General features: G+C 42.6%; 1 protein-coding gene across 2 annotated transcripts in view; it reads left to right on the top strand.

Annotated features, from left to right (window-relative positions):
* BBOX1 (gamma-butyrobetaine hydroxylase 1) overlaps positions 1–19,976 on the top strand; it is a 569,466-nt gene that overhangs the window by 295,374 nt on the left and 254,116 nt on the right. For both annotated transcript variants that reach the window (XM_086959483.1, XM_086959484.1), the window contains exon 4: positions 19,772–19,970. In XM_086959483.1, the coding sequence (XP_086815609.1) occupies positions 19,772–19,970 (199 nt within the window). The remainder of the gene's footprint in view (positions 1–19,771; positions 19,971–19,976) is intronic.

Genomic DNA, 19,976 nt, shown 5'->3' with positions numbered 1-19,976 from the left:
AATGTGCATTTTAATGACTCTAACGAAATCAACATGGGTATTATAAACATTACTATTAACTATACACCCACAGTAATTTCAAAGGTTAACTTTAGAAGTTAACCTGATGCTTCAGCAGTTAGTTCTTAACTTTGCTCATTGGGGCACCTACATTTTATTGTTGACTCAAACAGTTTTATGTATGAATAAAACAGAAAGGTACACATAGTCCTATTTGCATTTGTTCATTCTTTTTCCTTGTATGTATGAATGCTCAACCAGGTTATTTATTGAGCCTAGTTTCATGCTACATTACTAATACTATTGCAATTTAAAAGCATAACAATATTTATAAAATCCCCCAGTCAATTAGAAAATATCTGTTTGTTCTCGCCCTGCGGTGTTTTTAGACGGAACCAACCATTGTCAAGCTAGGATATAAAATTGGCTTGGACGCCAAAATAAAAGTGGCCCACCATTAGTGAATCCGATAGCTAAACAAAGTGGCCCACATTTGTCAATCAAGTCCGTTTTGAATTTGTGAAAACAACATGTATGAATGTTTAGCAGAGTATGGGAGAGTGCATACATTTGTGTTTGCTTCAGGTAATGTGGTAATATCCGAGAAATCAACAGTAAAAACCTGCTCACCTAGCCATAAAAGAGGCCCACAAATTACAAAAAAAGCCCACCCACCTATTTAATCGACCAGCCCATCCGCCACTACCTGTTTGGCCTATAGGCCAGTTGTTGTACCTAGAATCATCTCCTTCATAGTTGCTCAGCCAGAATGAGTGTGATGTCTGCGTGGAATGTTGGAGTGCTTGATGTCAGAGAGAGTAGAATGTGAGTGTGCTTGGTTGTGTGTGGAGAATGACAGTTGATGAGAGTGGGCTGAGCAACAACCTTCTAGCTCCTGGTGGGACCCTTTAATTCATCTTCTTAACTACAACTATATCTACTATGGAACTTATGATGAACTACAAATAAACCTCTTACTTGGACCCATTACCCGGCTACCTGTGATTATATCTTCTTTTACCCACAACACCAGTCCAGCCCTGGAGCTGGCCCACACCTGATGTACGGGAGACTGTGTAGTATTCTGATGTTATGTTTTTCTCCTATGTTATCTCACATGTTATCTTATCCCTAGCTGCTCAGCCTGTGTGAGTGATCTGAGTGGAACGTTGGTGTGTGGACTATGTGTGGAATGCCTGTGTGACTGGATGAGTGATGACAGTTGGTGAGAGGGGCTGAGCAGCTCGCAAGCTGCTCCTGGTGGGGCTGTTAATGATGGCTTACAGGCTGTCCTACAGCATACATCTATCTGTTGATAAGGACTTACTGAGGATTCATACTACCTGTCTACTTACCTGAATAAATCTACTTGAATTACATCTTACCAGCGTGGCGCTGATTATCACATTAATTTTGGCGACGAGGATGGGCTACGAACCCAGGCCATCTTATTACAATAAAACTCATCAAGTTTTCAGCACTGGGGCGCAGTGCACTACTGCATACATATCAACAGATCTAATTAAAGCAGGAGGATTCCGACTTTTAAAGCCATAACCAGCTTTATTTTCAATGTCTGCAGCCTAAAATTGGTTCAATGTCAATGTTAGTCAATAGGGGAAATAAAATCCCTGTGTTTTTTTACACTGTTGCTCTCTTTCCTCTTTTGAAATGTTGGCATATATGTTACTGTGGGCTATGCAGCAGAACACCACAGACGTACATCCTCACAGAACTATGGGCTCTGCAAGGAAATACCTTCAAAGCCCAGAGAAAATCATCTACATCAGATGCAACACATCCAGGTCAATTTTTCCGAAGAAGAAAATAATGACAAATGTATTTCTTGCTAGATATGATATTGCTCTCTGATGGTTTTCTAGTGAATGACTGGCTAACTTCTAACTTGGGAAATATACATTAAGGGATCTGTACAGAAGATGCTACTTGCCACATAATATATTTTATTTACTGTCCTGCCTGATCAAAGGCTCAGTCTGGATACCCTCTTTGTCCACACCTTGAATGATAAATGTAGGAAATCAAAGAGTTTATTGGAGAGTTGGATTACAGACATGATGGAAGCTGTGACTGGCAACTAGCCAAAGCAGCCTGTTCTCTGAAGGTAAACGGGCCGGCTTTAGCATCGGTGGTGCCCAGTACAACAGTCTTTTTTGGCACCGCCCTAATGAACTCTTGCTCCACGAATTCCCTCACTACTTCCCTCCACCAGTGCCCCTCATCTCTCCATAGCCCCTCTCTCACAAGCATTTAATTGGTTTTATAATGCTACTCAAACCAGTATAGGGTGTCAGGGCACTTTACATCACACGCACATTATACAGAGACAATGAATCATACGTGTGTAAATCAGTCTAAAGGAAATGTAAATTAAGACCGGATCATGATGGAATGAGATTCAGCTACACGAGGTGGATTGGGCCAGGTTTTGGCTTACCTTTAGACTTAGAAGACATTTTGAAGAAAAATGTCTCAGAAGGTAAAGTTTAGCAGGGCAAAGAAGCCAGCGGTGTCCAAGGAGGAGGCATCATCGTCGTTGGAGAGCTGCTGGACGAAGCAGAGGTGAAGATATCTATGTTGGGACTCTGTCACTTTTTTGGAAATCTAAAATCTCCAGCAGGATAAAGCTGCAGACTGTAGCCAACAAGGACTACATGAGGCTGGATACTCCTGCGAGTAGCCACTGAACAGGAGTTGCTGCTGCAGAGGAGAACATTGCAGGAGCTACTGTAAAGTGGGACTGACCACCAGTGCACCTTGGACGGACCGGCGAGCAAATTGGTCTTGGTCTTCTCAGAGCACATTTTGGATGAACTTTTTTAAGTCCTGTGTTTTGAGTTTTGGCTGTTTTGGGCACCATTAGCACCACTTTCAATCATCCAGACTGGCTGGGCACCACATTAAAGGTAGGACTCACAGGGTCCAGGTGCAAGATTCTAGTTGTTGGATCTTTTTGTGACCCTGTGGCTCAAAACAGGAGGCCAGCCAATAAGTCCTTGCAAACACTCTGGTAGTCATGTGTTCAAGCAGCAAGGCAGTCTTCTGATGGTTCAAGGCAGGCTTCAAGCAGGAGGGCAAGCCTTCTGAGTGTCCTTTCCAGGTATAGGAGTAAATTGAAGAGTGGGTCTGAGGGTCCTAATTTTTTACCTGGTGCCAGCTTTGAAGTTGAAGAAAGAGTTTTCCCTCCACAGTTTGTTCCACAATTTCCATCCTCACTGTTCAGGCTCAAAGAGAGCCATGGTGACAAAAAACTGGTGTGAAATTCTATGTGTGTGTGCTGAGGCAGCTCCTTTGAAATGTAAGAGAGACAAGAAACAGCTCTGCCCCTCCCGTCCTGGTAGGATGCCCATCCTGGCAAAATCTAGACCCTCTTTGCCTCACTGTCTTGGAGGAATATACAAAAGCCACTCTAATCACAGTTGTAACTCGGGACACACGCTGCAGGCACCAAATGGTTAGGACAAGAAAATGCAAACTTTCTCAAAGTGGCATATTTAGAACTGTGACTTAAAAGTCGACTTTACCATTAAAGAGAATTTAAAATTACAATTTCTTAGAGGCCAAACATAACATGTCTACCTGTTCCCAATCCAACATTATTACCTGTTAAATTTCATAAGGTAACCCAATGGTATCCTATGAGAGAGGTAGGCTTCACAGTTGTTGTTGGACTTTACCCTTTCTGCAGTCAGTGCCAAAGTGTTTGCCTTCACCATACTGTTGTCTGAACCCATTTTTGTTGGGCTTTTAAAACTCTGCGCAATTTACCACTGCTAACCAGTGCTAAAGTGCTTATGCTCTACTTTGAACAGGGTAGACTTGGCTTATACCCAACTTGGCATGTCTAATTGACCAGTAAGTCCCTAGTAAAGTGGAAATGCATTTGCCCAGGGCCTGTAAATGAAATACTACTATTAGGCCTGCAGTACTGATTATGCAACTCACTTAAGTAGCCCTATCAACATGTCTCATGCCTTCCATTGCAGCCTGTGTATGCAGTTTTAAACTGCCATTTTGACCTGGAACAATAAACCTTTTGCCAGGCCCAAACCTTCCCTTTTAATACATATAGATCACCCCTAGGGTAGGCCCTGGAAAGCACAGAGGGCAGGGTGCAGTGCATTCAAAAAGTTGGGCATACACTTTTAAGTTTTACATGTCCAGGTAGTGAAAAACTCTTAAATTCGTTTTACACTACAGCAAGGCTTACCTGACCCATAGGATAACATTGGAGTTACCTTTTTATATTTAATAAGCTGTAATTTCCAATTGGGAGCTGGTAGACAGAGCAAGTCTGGTATCTAAAGAATTTTAATTAAAAGCCCTCTTTAATGGTAGAGTTGAATTTTTATCACTCTTCTCAAAATGCCCTTTTTAGAAAGTCTATATAACACAAATTGCCCGAACCACAAAATCTCCACAAGCTTATTACGAGGGAAAAGATACATGTATTGTGATCCCCCTCGACATCCTACTTAATGTCAATGTTTTTTATCTTTTTTTTAAGTTATGACAAGCTATAGGTCAGCTATTCTGTCATATAGCTTGTCATAACTTAAAAAAAAGATAAAAAACATTGACATTAAGTAGGATGTCGAGGGGATCCCAATAAATTGATCTTTTCCCTCCTAATAAGCTTGTGGAGATTTTGTGGTTCTGGGCAATTTGTGTTATATATTCTACAAAGGGTCTAGCCCCCACCACATGTTTATGGACCTATTCCCTTTTGTTCTTAGACTTTTTAGAAAGTCGGCCTTTTCCTGACCCAACCATTTGGTGTCTGCTGCATGTATCCTGGGGCTCATGAATAGGTGTAGTTGGCAATTGGTTTTTGTGTGTTGCTCCCAGACACTGATACAAAGGGAAGCCAGGTGTTGGCAGGATGGGCCACTCTTCGTTAACAAGGGGGGGAGCTGTCACTGACCACACTTGCACATACCAATAGCCCTGCCTGAGCACTCTCACAAAGGGGTTTGATACTAGTATATCATGACCCCAGACAATCTGGGACAAGGGTAGGGGTCAGGAAATTTCAAGCACCTCTGTGTGGTGGAAACCTCTGGAAGTTTCTCCTACTTGAACTTGGGTACCAGTTATAAATATTGAACCCTTAGACCCAACTTTTTAGTACACTTCTGGATCTGTGGAAGTCTCCGCCAGGAAGGACTGCTGTGCTGCAGAAAGGAATGCCAATCTGCTGGACTGCTGTGCTGCCCTGCTGCCCTCTTGCTTGTGTGAGAAGGACTGGCATGCAACCAGTACATAGGACTATAAATGTAAACAGGTGTAGCGCCAAATAATTTCAAAAACATACAATAATCCATTAATTGGAAATTTTTCAAATAACCAGTCCTTAGGCAGTAAGTTCAGTTCCAAACCAAGAAAGTTTTTCTTTCTCTTCTTCTTTAATTCAAGAATCACAAATTGTTTTCCACAATATTCAATCAGCAAAAATATACTTTGCCTTCTTTTCTTCTCTATTATATATATTCAAGCACAGATCCTTTCAATGTATTTGATCAGCCAACGCGTTTCGTCCGTAGCGGACATAATCAGGGCTGAAATACAATAGTAATAAAAAAATATATATCAACACCAAGAAAACTCACATCCATATATTTACATGATCACACATTAAATTTATCCTACCAAACTGTAATCAACAAGTAGTTAACCCATGCTCTTACCACCTGCCTATATCCATTCTAATAATGATACTGAGATAGAGGAAGAACCCAAATAAATGTAAAATCATTGTACATCGACCCTATATTTCCATAATATATTGAAGCCAACATTGCATCAAATATCATTACACTAGGCCCCTGCCTTAATTAATCCTTTCTTATCATTTGAATGTATTTCATAGTATCCTATTGTAATCTACATTTTTATTGACCGTCCAAGGAAAGCGAAAATAATGAAGGAAGTCCTCACCTTGAACATTTCAAGTGTTCAATCTGTATCTGTCTCCTTATGAATCCTTATTAAGTTAGTGCCTCGATTTTTAAATATTATATATCTATGGATGGAGAGAGAAAACAATACTGCGATTATAATCAAACGTCTTAGATTATATTTCTGAGTGGTCCTAATCAAAATTGTCCGTTTAGAACCAGATGCTAAAAAGTTATTAATGCTATGAAATATCTAATGTTAATTACAAGGAGCGAACCCCCTCACAAAATTGCCTACATCAAATGAGTTTAAATAATATGAATACTTTCCAATCATTTATTTGAGCGACATGTTTTGTAAAAATGTAATATTCACACACCCCTCACTACAATAGCTATTATAAGGTTTATTTGAAGTTGCTCCTGTTTTTTTATCTTTTTCCTATTAACTTCTATTTAGCAGCATGTAAGCTATGAGAGAAAACCAAAATGTGTGTTACACATAATCGGGCCCCAATTGGAAATTAATATTGTTACCCCAATGGAGAAATGAAAACTCACCCTTGCAGTGCTGGATTCTGCAAGAACGTTATAATAATACACGGTTTGTTCCTGCTTCTATAAACTTCCTATACTGAGGTTCCGTGACGATTTGAACCCGTGTTTTCAACATTGTCGTAAATACATAATTTTGGTATCAGTGAACCGCAAATGATCCATTTAGCATATCCTAGTGTTTTCGCTATGCTACGAGCAAGAGCACTCCTGTTATGAACACATTTCTGATCTACCCATGGCATCCATCTTAGATCACGGAAGCCATTTTGTGTTTCTTGCCCTCACGTAGACAATGGACACGCAGTGACCCCTTTCACCTAAGGACACGTAAGCTTTAGCCGGAGATTCACCTTGCTAGTGACACGTGCACCTTAGAACAGAACACGCCATGGCTGCATGACTCGGCAGAAGCTGCCTCCTCTGCCCGAGGCCAGTCCTGCTATACTGGTTCTCGTGTTCGTTGGCCTGATCATGATTAGGCAGCCGAAGCTGGTAGCCTTGCCCATTTACGACCCACAAACATCTCTTATCCTGCCTTTCTATCTTCTGCACCTGGCTCTGCTCCTTTCCTTCTGGGCCTTTATTAGGGGGAGGTAACGAAATTTACGATGAGGCGGTCCGGGTCTTGAATGAAAAGTTGACATGAGATTATGATGGAACAGTGGGAACCCCTCGTTCGTAATGTTTTGACATCAGATATTGTTGACGATTCCTGTGCAACGCCAAATATTTATTGTTTAGGACACAAAGGTTTGGGAATGTACTAACATGTAAAGAATTTGCCTCAAGCCCAATTTTTAGTATATAAGGAGCAACCCTCTTTGTACAAATCGAACAGGCTCCTAGATTCTGCCGGTGTGTAGTTTCTGTGACTTCTGTGTCCCTGCAGTAATAAACCTTTGGTCTTTGACGCCACCATCGAGAAGCCTGTGTTTCTGTTTAATTGTGCACCAAGACAGGTAGAACTCCGGGGTCTTCGGGTGTTATCCCTGACACCTCTGGACGGAACCAAAAAGTCCAGAACTCCAATTGGCGCCCAATGTGGGGCGACGTCATTCGGTACCGGTCCAAAAGCCTGAAGAGTTCGAGAAGCTTCGTGTGAAGATTCCTAAGGGAGGCGCCCCACTTCATCGATCCCGGCATATCGCAAAAGTGGCCCGACGTTCTCTTCCACGAGGGTTCCCGTTCAGGACGGCTGCAGTGGTCCGTTGCCTTGACCGTCGCCCTGTCTAGGACCCGAGGTGCAGTCCTTAGTACGGCGAGACGTGACGGGTTTCTCCTTGGTGACGTCTTCAGTGCCTCAGTTAAGTATTAAGTGGTTGCTAGTTGGCTATCTCGTAAGGGTAGTTCCTGTTTGGATAAAATCCTTTTAGTTCTTGGTTTGGTTTGGTTTCGTAAGATTATCACTGGTTGTTCTAGTTACGATAATCATTTGGTTTAGTTTTGGGTATCGATACATTTGTTCGCTTTTGGTAGGCCTAAGTTCTTGGTTCGAGTGCATATTTCTGTTCGTGTTTTTGTCTGTTCTGTGTTCCGGGTTATAAAATGGTAAGTCGGAAAAATTGTATGTTGTCGTGTTTTGGTTGCAACAGTGATTCCCGGTTGGAAGACTCATGTCTGGTTCCTCCGATCGGGACTCCTCTATATGATCTTTATTGTAAGTTTGGTGTGGGTCCTATATCGTATAATGAGGTATGGGTCCGTTATACAGAGAAAGACGGTGTCCTTAGTTGGCCACTGCATGGTAGTTTTGAACCACAAGTTATTGACAATTTAGAAACGAAATTGTTCAAGAAGAAAGCCTGGCCGGCAATGTTTGATTCTCTTCGTTATTGGCGAAAAGAATCTAAACAGAGAGAAATTAAAAAGTTGAAGAAAGAACAGAAAGAGCAAGAGTTGACTTTAGAGCAGTCTGTCAAGCAGCTGCAAGTCAACGAATCCGAGAAAGCAATGGAGATGGCCAACAGAGAGCGTAATTTAGCGATAGACAAGTGCTATCCTGCCTTACCATCGAGTACAGCTAAGATAGTAGAGGACCCCGAAAATGATCCTCTGTTGTCTTACTTGTTACGGTCACCCCCACCGTATGCACAGGGTGCTACGGCTCCACCTTTACCGGTTGCTGGACAACCTGGTATTCCTGCTCCTGCTCCCCAGAATCAAGCTCCTGTACCTCCTGTGGTCAATGTCAATGTTCCTTCGGCACCCCCTCTTCCAGGGTTGCCGGCTTCTTTGCCTATACCTGTATCACTTACACCTGCTAGTTCACAGGCTACTTTGCCTGATACTCCTACTGTTTCTGTCTTATCCGTTCCAACTGCTACTGTGTTTTCTACTTCTGCTAGTATTATGACTCCACTTTCTGTTCGTCGGAGAATCACTGATTCTGTCTCGAATATTCTATCTCCCTTCTATAAAACTTTGATTAAGACTCCTACTTCTGACTCTGTACAGAGACGTAGTCAGCTTCCCAGTACTGAAGAACGGGGAATATTAGATTCCACAGCTCTTAGATGGATTTCGAAGAGTAGGAGATATAGTACTAGAGATGTGTTAGATACATTCATGCAATGGAATGAACCAACACAAAGATATGTGTTTGACGAAATGTGCTACCTTTTACGTGATGAATTAGAAGAAGATGACTCTGAATCAAATTTAGAAAGAGTTTGCTGCTGGTACGATAGTTGGTCAGAATATAAAAGAAGCGATGGAACTAATTTTAAGTTATAGGAATGATCCATCCCTTCGTTCACCGAGGGAGTTAGAGAAAAGTAGTACGAAGCAGAATCGCCAATATCCAATGAGGGAGGTTCCTCCAATTTGGAGCGAAGCTGTACAAGCTGATGTACCAAATGGTATTGTTGCCGCTCCGGCGCAATTCCAGAGAGTATGGATACACATTCCGTGGAAACGAGCCGAAGTGTTAGCGGTGAAACAGGCCTTGCCAGATCCGCGTAAAAATCCAGCCGGATATTATAAGGAGTTAGCACAGACAGTTGAGGCTTGTGTGATGAATCTAGCGGACATTGACATGTTATTTGGGAATGTAGTTCCACAACCAATTTGGGCTAAAATTCGTAAAGAGAATCATCCAGTTGCTCTAGGTGGTGATTGGGCAGCTATAATTGCAGCGGATGGTCAGCAAATAGGTGGTTCCAAACCCGAACCTCTAATTGCTAATTTGCCCGGAAGAATAATTGACTTAATGAAGACTCTGATGCCAGCATTGCGCGTTAACTGGGACAAGTTGTCCGCATGCAGGCAAAAGAAAGACGAAAGTGTTTCCGACTTTTTCACAAGGTTCGAAGAGACTTTCGTGGATCACAGTGGTCAGGATATGAGCACAGAAGGAGGACAGAGACTATTTGTTGATAAATTTGTACACAATTTGTTGCCAGACCTTAGTAATAAACTGAAAGATTCCGAAAGTGCGTGGGCTGTCTCTACGACTGCGCAAATTCTTGCAACTGCCCAGTACTATGAAAATAGGGATAAAGAGGAAAAGGAAAAGTCAGAGAAGAAGACGAAAGATTTAAAAACTAAAGTTCTTTTACAGCAAGCATATCCGCCTCGCACGAATCAGACTAATACACGGCAAGGGTCATATCAAAGGACGGATTATGGTTCTCAGAGACCGCAATACCAATGGAATCAGTGTGCGTATTGTAAGAAAGAAGGTTATTATAAAAATGAGTGTCCTGTCTTAGCGCAAAATAATGCTGCAGCAGCTCAGAGAGGTCGTGGTGGTTTTGTGCAAAATTCAAGGGGTCGAGGACGAGGTGCTATGCCTCCACAAACGAATGATCGCCCTTCTAATCATTTTGATCAGCGAAATGGACAATCTGCTCAACAAAATAGATCTCAGCAGTATCATGTTGAGGACTATTGTGAAACTAATGAAGGATTTCAGCAAAGTGAGTACTAGGACAGCCATGGACAAAGAGAGGGAGTAGTATCAGTTCCAGTGGATCAGAGTGGGCCTTATGTCGCAGTAGCAACATCAGGTGTAGTCGAACAGTTTCTGTTGGATACTGGTGCAGCAAAAAGTTCTATCATACATGAGAAACTCCCTGGCGCACCTTTGTCTGGCTTAACAAATGTTTCTGTAGGTTTTTCAGGCGCCCCTGTTTACAACCCCGTATCTGGTCCCTTGTCTATTTCTGTTGGACCTCGTCAATTAAAAGCACCTTTGATTTTGACGACAGGTTGTAATGAAAATCTGCTTGGTTTAGACTTGTTAAAACGCCTATATGCGACATTGTACTGTTCTCCGGAAGGAGTACAGCTTACGTTGGGTAAAAGAATCACCTCTCCAATGTACTTGTCGATGGATGCGCTCCCACCGGAGCTGCGTTCTCTCCCTGATACTCTTTGGGCGACTGGCCCTAATGATGTAGGTCTTTTAGAAATTCCACCATATGTAGGTACTTTGAAAGCGAATGTCAAATTTCCACGAATCCCACAATACAAAATATCTAGTGAAGGTGAACGTGCACTTTTATTGATTGTGCAAGATTTGATTAAGAAAGGCGTAGTTGAAGAAACTAGAGGAAATGTCTGTAACAGCCCTGTATTGCCAATTCTGAAACGTACTGATCCTTCAAAGCCTCCAGTCTATAGGTTTGTAATAGACCTTTGGGAGGTTAACAAGATTGTGATTCCACAGTTTCCTGTGGTTCCAGACATCACTGCACTGTTAACGTTGATTCCTGCAACAGCCACATAGTTTTCAGTTATCGACTTGAAGAATGCCTTTTGCAGCATTCCGATAGCCGAGGAAAGCAGAGATATTTTCGGCTTCACTTTAGGAGGTCGAAGCTTCAGGTTTAAACGTGCTCCACAAGGGTATTGTGAAAGTCCGTCCATTTACAGTCAGGCATTAAAAAGTCAGTTAGATTCCTTTGTACTTCCTCCTGGTTCTGCTTTAGTGCAGTATGTAGATGATCTTCTAGTGGCTGCCGATGACATGGAAACTTGCAAAGCAGCTACAATTTCGTTATTGCATCATTTGTCTAATTTGAATCACAAGGTGTCACCCTCGAAAATGCAATATTGTTGCCAAGAAGTGACCTACCTAGGTCATCTCTTGTCAAAAGAGGGAAGGAAGTTGACCCCAGAGAGAATAAAAGCAATTACGCAGATGGATGTTCCCCGCACACAGATAGAAGTACGTGCCTTTTTAGGTATTACCTCTTACTGTAGGCAGTGGATCCCAAATTTTTCTCTTTTAGCAAAACCATTGGTAGCCTTGACTGGGAAAAATGTTCCGAGTCCAGTGCCATGGTCTGCTGAATGTCAGGAGAGTTTTTCTGAGTTACGAAATGCACTATGTTCAGCTCCTGTATTGGGTACACCCGATTACAGTAAGCCATTCACGCTCTATGTTCACGAGAGAGAAGGTTGCGTGTTGAGTGTTCTGACTCAGAGATTTGGTGATAAACAACGCCCTTGTGCGTATTTTTCATCAACATTAGATCCGGTAGCTAGAGCTTTGCCTAGTTGTTTGAGAGCTACAGCGGCAGCTGCGGCTTCCATTCGACAATCTGCTGGGTTGGTGATGAATAACATGCTAGTGGTCATGGTTCCTCATGCTGTGGACACACTCATGAATCGAACCAAGACGCAACACCTTACCAGTGCTAGATTATCAGGCTACGAGCTGACACTGCTAGCGAGTCATATACAAATCAAAAGATGCAATGTCTTGAATCCAGCAACATTGTTGCCGACTAATCAGGAGTCGAGTGATTCTGAACCCCATGATTGTTGTTTCAGAACCGAGGAAGAGACAAAAGGACGAATTGATTTAAAAGACACTCCGTTGTCAGATCCAGATGGCACGTTGTATGTTGATGGGTCTTGCTTTAAATTGGAGAATGGTGATGTGACTGCTGCCTATGCAGTAACGACTTTGAGTACTATTGTGGAGACCGCAAGAGTGAGTCAGAATTCTGCCCAAGCTGCGGAATTAATTGCGCTAACAAGAGCGTGTGTTTTAGCTAAGGGAAAGAGAGTGAATGTGTTCACAGATAGTCAGTACGCGTTCGGCGTGGCCCATAGTTTTGGCCGTTTGTGGAAAGAGAGAGGTTTCATTACGTCCCATGGGACTAAGATTCAACATGGTCAGCTAGTTAACGACTTGTTGGAATCTCTAACCTCGCCGACTGAAGTTGCGATTGTGAAATGCAGCGCTCATAAAGCAATCACGGATGATGTTGGTCGTGGGAATGCTTTTGCTGATGAGACCGCTAAACAGACAGCTAGAAATATGATGAGTAGAATGTATGTTGCTACGTCTGCAAGATGGATTTCGGAGTCTGGAATGTGTGAGGACACAGTAGAAAGCGTGAGAGAAATTCAGAAGGAAGCGACTGAGGAGGAAAAGCTTGCATGGAAAGAGAGTACGGGTAAATTGGACTCGAGTGGGTGTTGGATTGATTTGTCGGAACAACAGCGTTGGATGTTGCCTGATGCGTACGTGCTTGCAGTAGTAACGATGGCACATGGAGCAGCGCATATTAGTTCTAAAGGGATCTGTAAGATGTTGGCTCCAGTCTGGAAGAATGATGGGATTAGTAAGTGTGCAGAGAGAGTGGTGAAAAATTGCATGGTATGCTTGATGCATAATCCTGGAAAGGGAATTCCCACACCCGCTGGTCACTTCGCTCCTCCTTCCTGCCCCTTTGAAGTGATCCAGTTAGACTTCATTCACATGGATCGTTGCAACAATCTAAAATACGTCCTAGTGGTAGTTTGTGCTTTCTCTAGATGGATCGAAGCATATCCACTGAAGGACAATACTGCCTTGTCAACTGCCAAAATTCTTCTCAAGGAATACTTCCCTAGGTATGGGATGCCACGGATTGTATGGTCAGATAACGGAAGTGAGTTTGTAGGGAAAGTTATGCAGAGTGTGTGTGCCGGTTTAGGGATCAAGCAGAAGTTTCACAGTGCGAACCATCCCCAGTCTGCTGGTTTAGTTGAGGGTTACAATGGCACCCTCAAACTAAAACTTGCTAAAATACAGGCATCCACGGGTTTGTCTTGGCCAGATGCACTACCCTTGGCTTTGTTATCCACGAGAGCGACTGTGCATTCTAGAGTAGGGCTTAGTCCTTACGAAATAGTTTTTGGTCGTCCCGCTAATGTTTGGGGAGTGCCAAGGCCAAAAGAATTCTGTTCTCTGGAATATCCAATGTTGATTGATTACCTTTACGACTTGACTGCTAAATTGAGTCTTATTCACCAACAGGTTTTCGATGCATTGCCAAAGCCACCGGAGAGTCCAGGTCATCAGCTGAAACCAGGGGACCACGTTGTTGTACGGAATTTTGCAAGAACGAAAAATCTTCAACCCAGATTCGTTGGCCCCTTCCAGGTGCTGCTAACGACGAGAACTGCTATTCGTGTGGCCGGACGGAAGAACTGGATTCACACAACGCACGTCAAACGTGTGCCCCTACCACTTCCTTACGATAACTGGGTGAAGAAGGGAATCGGTGCCTCTGAGTTTGAACAAATACCCAGGTTTATCCCTTTCAGCGATGCCGAACTAATAACTGACACATCAAACTCTGGCTCTCCTCCTGAAATTGCTTCTTTGAATTCTGAACATTTGTCCTCTGCATCAGAAGAAACTTTGCCATCTGCGAACTTAAACATTGCAACACCTGCTGAAAATACACTGTTTTCAGATCAAACAGTTCCTGCTAAACTGAGATACAATTTACGATCTCGCAATATGGACAAATAAAGCAGGAAACTGCCTATTTTTCAAGTTTAAATTTGAATACCAGACATTGCCTCCAGCCAGGAAGTTTGCTATTGTTTTGTTGTTTTAAAAATTGCCTTGCCGTCTGGGTAGCCGTAGGGTCGTGGCTGTGTGCCTAGTTGAATCTGCGGGGGTCAGCCACAAGGTCGATCTTTCTGTTAGTTCTGGGAACTCCCAGGGCTGATAGAGGCATTTTCATCTACGTACACATCATCAGTGGTCGCGAGCGGATTGTAGAAGATGGAGCTTCCTGAGCTGCAACGAGAAAATGTAATTTATGTTCGCAGAAATAGATTATACAGAATTCTTCACAGCAAATGCTTTCTAATGCAATGTACAGTTACGTTTTTAATTGTTTTGATAACGTTGGTGGGTGGAATCGTCTTTGGTGTGAATTTGATTTTTATGCCAGTAACTACAGTACCTCCCCTTGATCCTGCTACTTCTACTGTTTCTTCTATCCATTCTTTTCACTCGTTTCCTGAACACGAACAAGCTCGACGCTCAGAATTCATTAACAACACATTTGTACAGCTTCTGCACCAACACCAACTGGTAGTTAACACTACAGACTGCTGGGTGTGTGGCTTGATACCCCACACTATGGATAAAGGCATTCCCTATCTGGTTTTGCCTTTTAGCTATAATGGATCATTTCAGGCCTTTCAGACTATTTTTGCCTATGCCCTTGAGACCTATCCTCCGCGTCCACCACGTTCCACTAAATACAACTCTGCCAACAAAGCTTTAGTCCAGGGAATTATTGACATGATTAAGGACGTCAATAATACTCCATCTTACCCTAGAGACGAATTACGGGTATATTTGAGTTGGAATTCTACAGAGTATTGCCTTAGTTTGGGAGAAAGCAAACGTAAAAGCTCCACTCCAGTCTGGGTCGTGCCCCACCGAGGTCAGGTGTGTTTGCAAGGAAATGGGAGAAATCCGAGAGCTCAGCTAGGGAGGAGTGAGTGCGTTGAGACTTACGTGTTTCCGTCTAACTCTTCCCCTGCCTTCCTTACTGCTAGGGGTACCTACTTCATTGGTCAGGACAGAGCATATACATGGCTGCCTGCTGACTTTTCAGGTTCATGTTATATTGCTCGACTGTTGCCTCCAACGTACACTGCTTCCTCAGACTATCACAAGACCAGAGTAGCAAGAGGTGTTTTCAGCAAGGAAGATACCGCTGGTCAGGAAGCTGGAGACTTCTTCAAAGGTTTCCTTCCGTTCTGGGGGCCTATGGCCAATAGTAGAAATCTACGTCAGCTAACACGGGTAGTTGAATCTACTATTACCGAAACTGCTGGTGCCCTTAGCAACTTGACAGCTGAGCTTCAGGCGGATCGACCCATGACGTTGCAGAACCGTATGGTTCTAGATGTAATACTTGCAGATCGAGGTGGGGTATGCAGAATGATCCAATCGAGCTGCTGTGTTTTTATTCCCAATAACGCTCCAACTGTCTATGAGGCGATCTCTAAGCTACACAAGATTTCCGACTCTATACACGTAAACAAGGGAAACTGGTCCTTCATGGAGTGGTTTTGGACTCTGATATCAGCGTGGGGATGGAAGGTTCTGATGGTCATTGGTGTCATCCTAGTATTTCTATTCTCATGCTGCCTGATTATCTAGTGTGGTCCCGCTTTGTGTAGTCTCTGTGCTGCAACATGTTTCAGAAAACCACCTGCGTTTGGAGAAAAGGCGCGAGAAAGAATGATGAAGCAGCAACATGTCACTGACCTGATGAGCATAGAGATAGACTCGGACATAGAGTAATTGCCTACGTTAGGGCAAAAGGAGGGTCTGAGGTTCCATGACGATTTGAACCCGTGTTTTCAACATTGTCGTAAATACATAATTTTGGTATCAGTGAACCGCAAATGATCCATTTAGCATATCCTAGTGTTTTCGCTATGCTACGAGCAAGAGCACTCCTGTTATGAACACATTTCTGATCTACCCATGGCATCCATCTTAGATCACGGAAGCCATTTTGTGTTTCTTGCCCTCACGTAGACAATGGACACGCAGTGACCCCTTTCACCTAAGGACACGTAAGCTTTAGCCGGAGATTCACCTTGCTAGTGACACGTGCACCTTAGAACAGAACACGCCATGGCTGCATGACTCGGCAGAAGCTGCCTCCTCTGCCCGAGGCCAGTCCTGCTATACTGGTTCTCGTGTTCGTTGGCCTGATCATGATTAGGCAGCCGAAGCTGGTAGCCTTGCCCATTTACGACCCACAAACATCTCTTATCCTGCCTTTCTATCTTCTGCACCTGGCTCTGCTCCTTTCCTTCTGGGCCTTTATTAGGGGGAGGTAACGAAATTTACGATGAGGCGGTCCGGGTCTTGAATGAAAAGTTGACATGAGATTATGATGGAACAGTGGGAACCCCTCGTTCGTAATGTTTTGACATCAGATATTGTTGACGATTCCTGTGCAACGCCAAATATTTATTGTTTAGGACACAAAGGTTTGGGAATGTACTAACATGTAAAGAATTTGCCTCAAGCCCAATTTTTAGTATATAAGGAGCAACCCTCTTTGTACAAATCGAACAGGCTCCTAGATTCTGCCCGTGTGTAGTTTCTGTGACTTCTGTGTCCCTGCAGTAATAAACCTTTGGTCTTTGACGCCACCATCGAGAAGCCCGTGTTTCTGTTTAATTGTGCACCAAGACAGGTAGAACTCCGGGGTCTTCGGGTGTTATCCCTGACACCTCTGGACGGAACCAAAAAGTCCAGAACTCCAATACCTAAGGGTACTTCAATATTGAACAAAAAAGAGCTTTTTATTAGGCTGTTAACAATTTTGCTCTATTTTCCCATAGCGAGACCTAACTTTAGTAACACTAACCCGTCCTGTATACAAGAAGTAAAAAGCTCCCGTCGGCCCGGTCCGATAAATCTTTACCAATAGTATGCTTCATCCCCTTAAGGTGTACACGACCAGAGAGGCCAAAGAGTGAATGTGTGGCTCCATTTTCTCCAGTTATCGAGCTACTGGTAAAATAAGTGGGGGGAAGCCGTCCACCCGCGTGGTACCCCGACTCGAGCCCTGGTCTCGCTTTTACGCGAGTTTGAGCTATTTACATTGCAAATGACAATGCCTTTTATTTTTGTTTTCATTTTTAAAACATAAATAAAAGGCATTGTCATTTACAATGCCAATAGCTTAAACTCGTGTAAATGCGAGACCTATTGCATTGTTAATGCTTGTTTCCTTTGGCAATGCTACACAGCACTGGCAAAATGCATTGGGAAAGGAATTAAGTCAAAAAGGTAAGACCTACTGGCTTGGTCAATGCTTGTGTTTTGAAGGACGTAGAGTTTTACCGGAATAAGATAGCTTCCCAGTATTCTCTGTATCCTCTTCATATCACTTTCCTGACATCCTCTACTCTCCTACAACATGTCCTGCTCCTTCTGCCTCTCCACGTCCTTTAATCCTGTCCACTCACCCTCCTTTACCGTTTCCTCCTGTCCTTCCGTTCCCCACCTATCCTTCCTTTCCGGAACTCGACAGCATCTTTATTCTTCGTTGATTAATGCTGTCTGTCTTTTTAACTTTTGCCAATCATAAATTCTGGTAATTTTGCTGCGGTATTCTTCATTCTCCTTTGTTGCTCTTTATACAAAAAAAAGAGTCAATTAAAAATTATTATAAAAAAAAGATGCACGCATTTGTATCTGAGATTGGGCAAATCTCACTCCTTAGATAACCCTGTTCTCAAGCATCCACATAAACCGTAAATGAGAAAAATAAACAGAGGAAACCCCTGAGGCATGCAATAAAATCTTAGAAATTGTAAAATCCTGCTGCTCCACTGATTACTGGTAGAGGTTAGAATGTAATTCCAGTTTATGACGCGTGGCCATATTTTTCACAGTATCAGCTTATTTGAAAAATCAATTAAAAATATATACACAAGTAAGAAAATGTCCAATTAAAAATATATACACAATAAAGAAAATGTCTTCGTAGGTGGCACTGTGCCTAGATATAGTGAGAATAAATATGAAAGTCAAACATTTTTACATTTAAAAAGATACATTGGGGAAATCATTGCTTACAGTGATAAAACGTTTCGTGGAATTCTCTAATTGGAGATATGACTGAAAATGATTTCTGCTAACCTTTTCATTACAAATGTGATCCAAAATGTCGCGAAAGTGAGTATAATGATGATTATAGCAGCTTCTGAGCATGAAACTGGTCTGCCACTTTCTGTGAATCTGTAATGAATTTCAGTGGCGCTGGCATGAGGTAGCATTCACCGCTTTGCTTTTACGCGGTGAAGTGGCAGATCACCTTGCTTTTCTGTAGTATCCTCGCGATTTTTGGTGACATTAAATATAAGAGAATGCAGGTACGCAGCACATGCACTACTTTTCCTCAACGTGTGCTCTCAGCAGTAAACATCCAGAATTGGTGGCTAGGTATGTCAATAGAGTTTGAATAATAGAGTAAGGCTTCAGCAATCTGGTGTTAGTTCTACTAATACATTCATCATTAGTTTTGGCTATCACGGGGGTTCTAGGTGCACATATTCTCACATTATTTTTGAGAATTGGATGTATAGGGTTAGTCCACGATTCCTGCACTACACCAGTATTAGTTTAGGGATCCACCTATTTTGTTTTTTCAGTTTTCACTCACCACAAAGAGAGAGTTGCCGATGATGACAAGTGGGTAAACTGGTAATTGACCGCCAGGAACCCCCTCGGGTGTCACTACCGTGAGGTGCTCTCTCTTTGCTCACTTTATTTGACATTTTTGGAGTGAGACAAGACCTCGATGTGACATCTTGACATCTTGATGACCTAACAGAATAGTGCTAATAAACACATTTGTGGACAGCAGTATAAATTGTTATATACCTCTGCCAGTAGTGTCAATGAGATTAGGTGTGAGGTGGGTGAGGCCTTTATTGTTGAATATTGATTGAGTGGGGGGGCGGCCTCTTCCATGTTTTTTCCCCCTAGAGCTCCTCTTGTTTGATTGTCGGCTCTTGAAGAAACTATGCCATAAAAAGCAATACAGCTATTGTATAGGTTAAGTCTTGGACCAGAGGTGTTTGTTAATGACTCGTCTAATAATACTGACACGCAACTTGGCAGGCAAAGTTCTTGCCAGAAAATGTGATCAGTCTGGGCTTAGGAGACATAATGCAAGAGGAAATAACCTGTAGAAACATCCTTACCAGTAGCATGGGACTCTATAAAATTCAATCCTGTAGAAATTGGTGCTGTATATACCTCAATGAATAATTTCCAATTGATCTAAATCGGATAATGAAATAGTTAACCGTAGTATCCTCTACATGCATCGATGTATCAAGCATCAATATCTCAAGCATTAATATACTGCCTTAATAGTACAAAAAAATAAAAGTTGAAAAGTGTTTTGTAAACCCGGAAGCCGAGCATTAAAATTGCCCAGTTGAACTTTATTGTCAATTTTTCTCTTCATTGCACGTATGCCCATGTTGTCAATTGCCTTGTCTTCCAGAGTGCCAGTTATGGGGATCAGATCTTCAGATGCCTACCATGTCATATCAAGATGTTCTGACAAGTGATGCTCATGCCTTGCAGTGGTTGACTACAATGAAGAAGGCTGGAATTGTGCTTTTAGATGGAGCCCCCACAAGTCAAGGAGAGCTGGTTACACTTGGCAAAAGGATTGGCTTTATGCGTCTCACATTTTATGGGTGAGT

Source organism: Lissotriton vulgaris, chromosome 2_2, assembly GCF_964263255.1.
Source record: "Lissotriton vulgaris chromosome 2_2, aLisVul1.2, whole genome shotgun sequence".
Taxonomy (NCBI): Eukaryota; Metazoa; Chordata; class Amphibia; order Caudata; family Salamandridae; genus Lissotriton; species Lissotriton vulgaris.
This window is presented reverse-complemented; position numbering and strand designations above follow the sequence as displayed.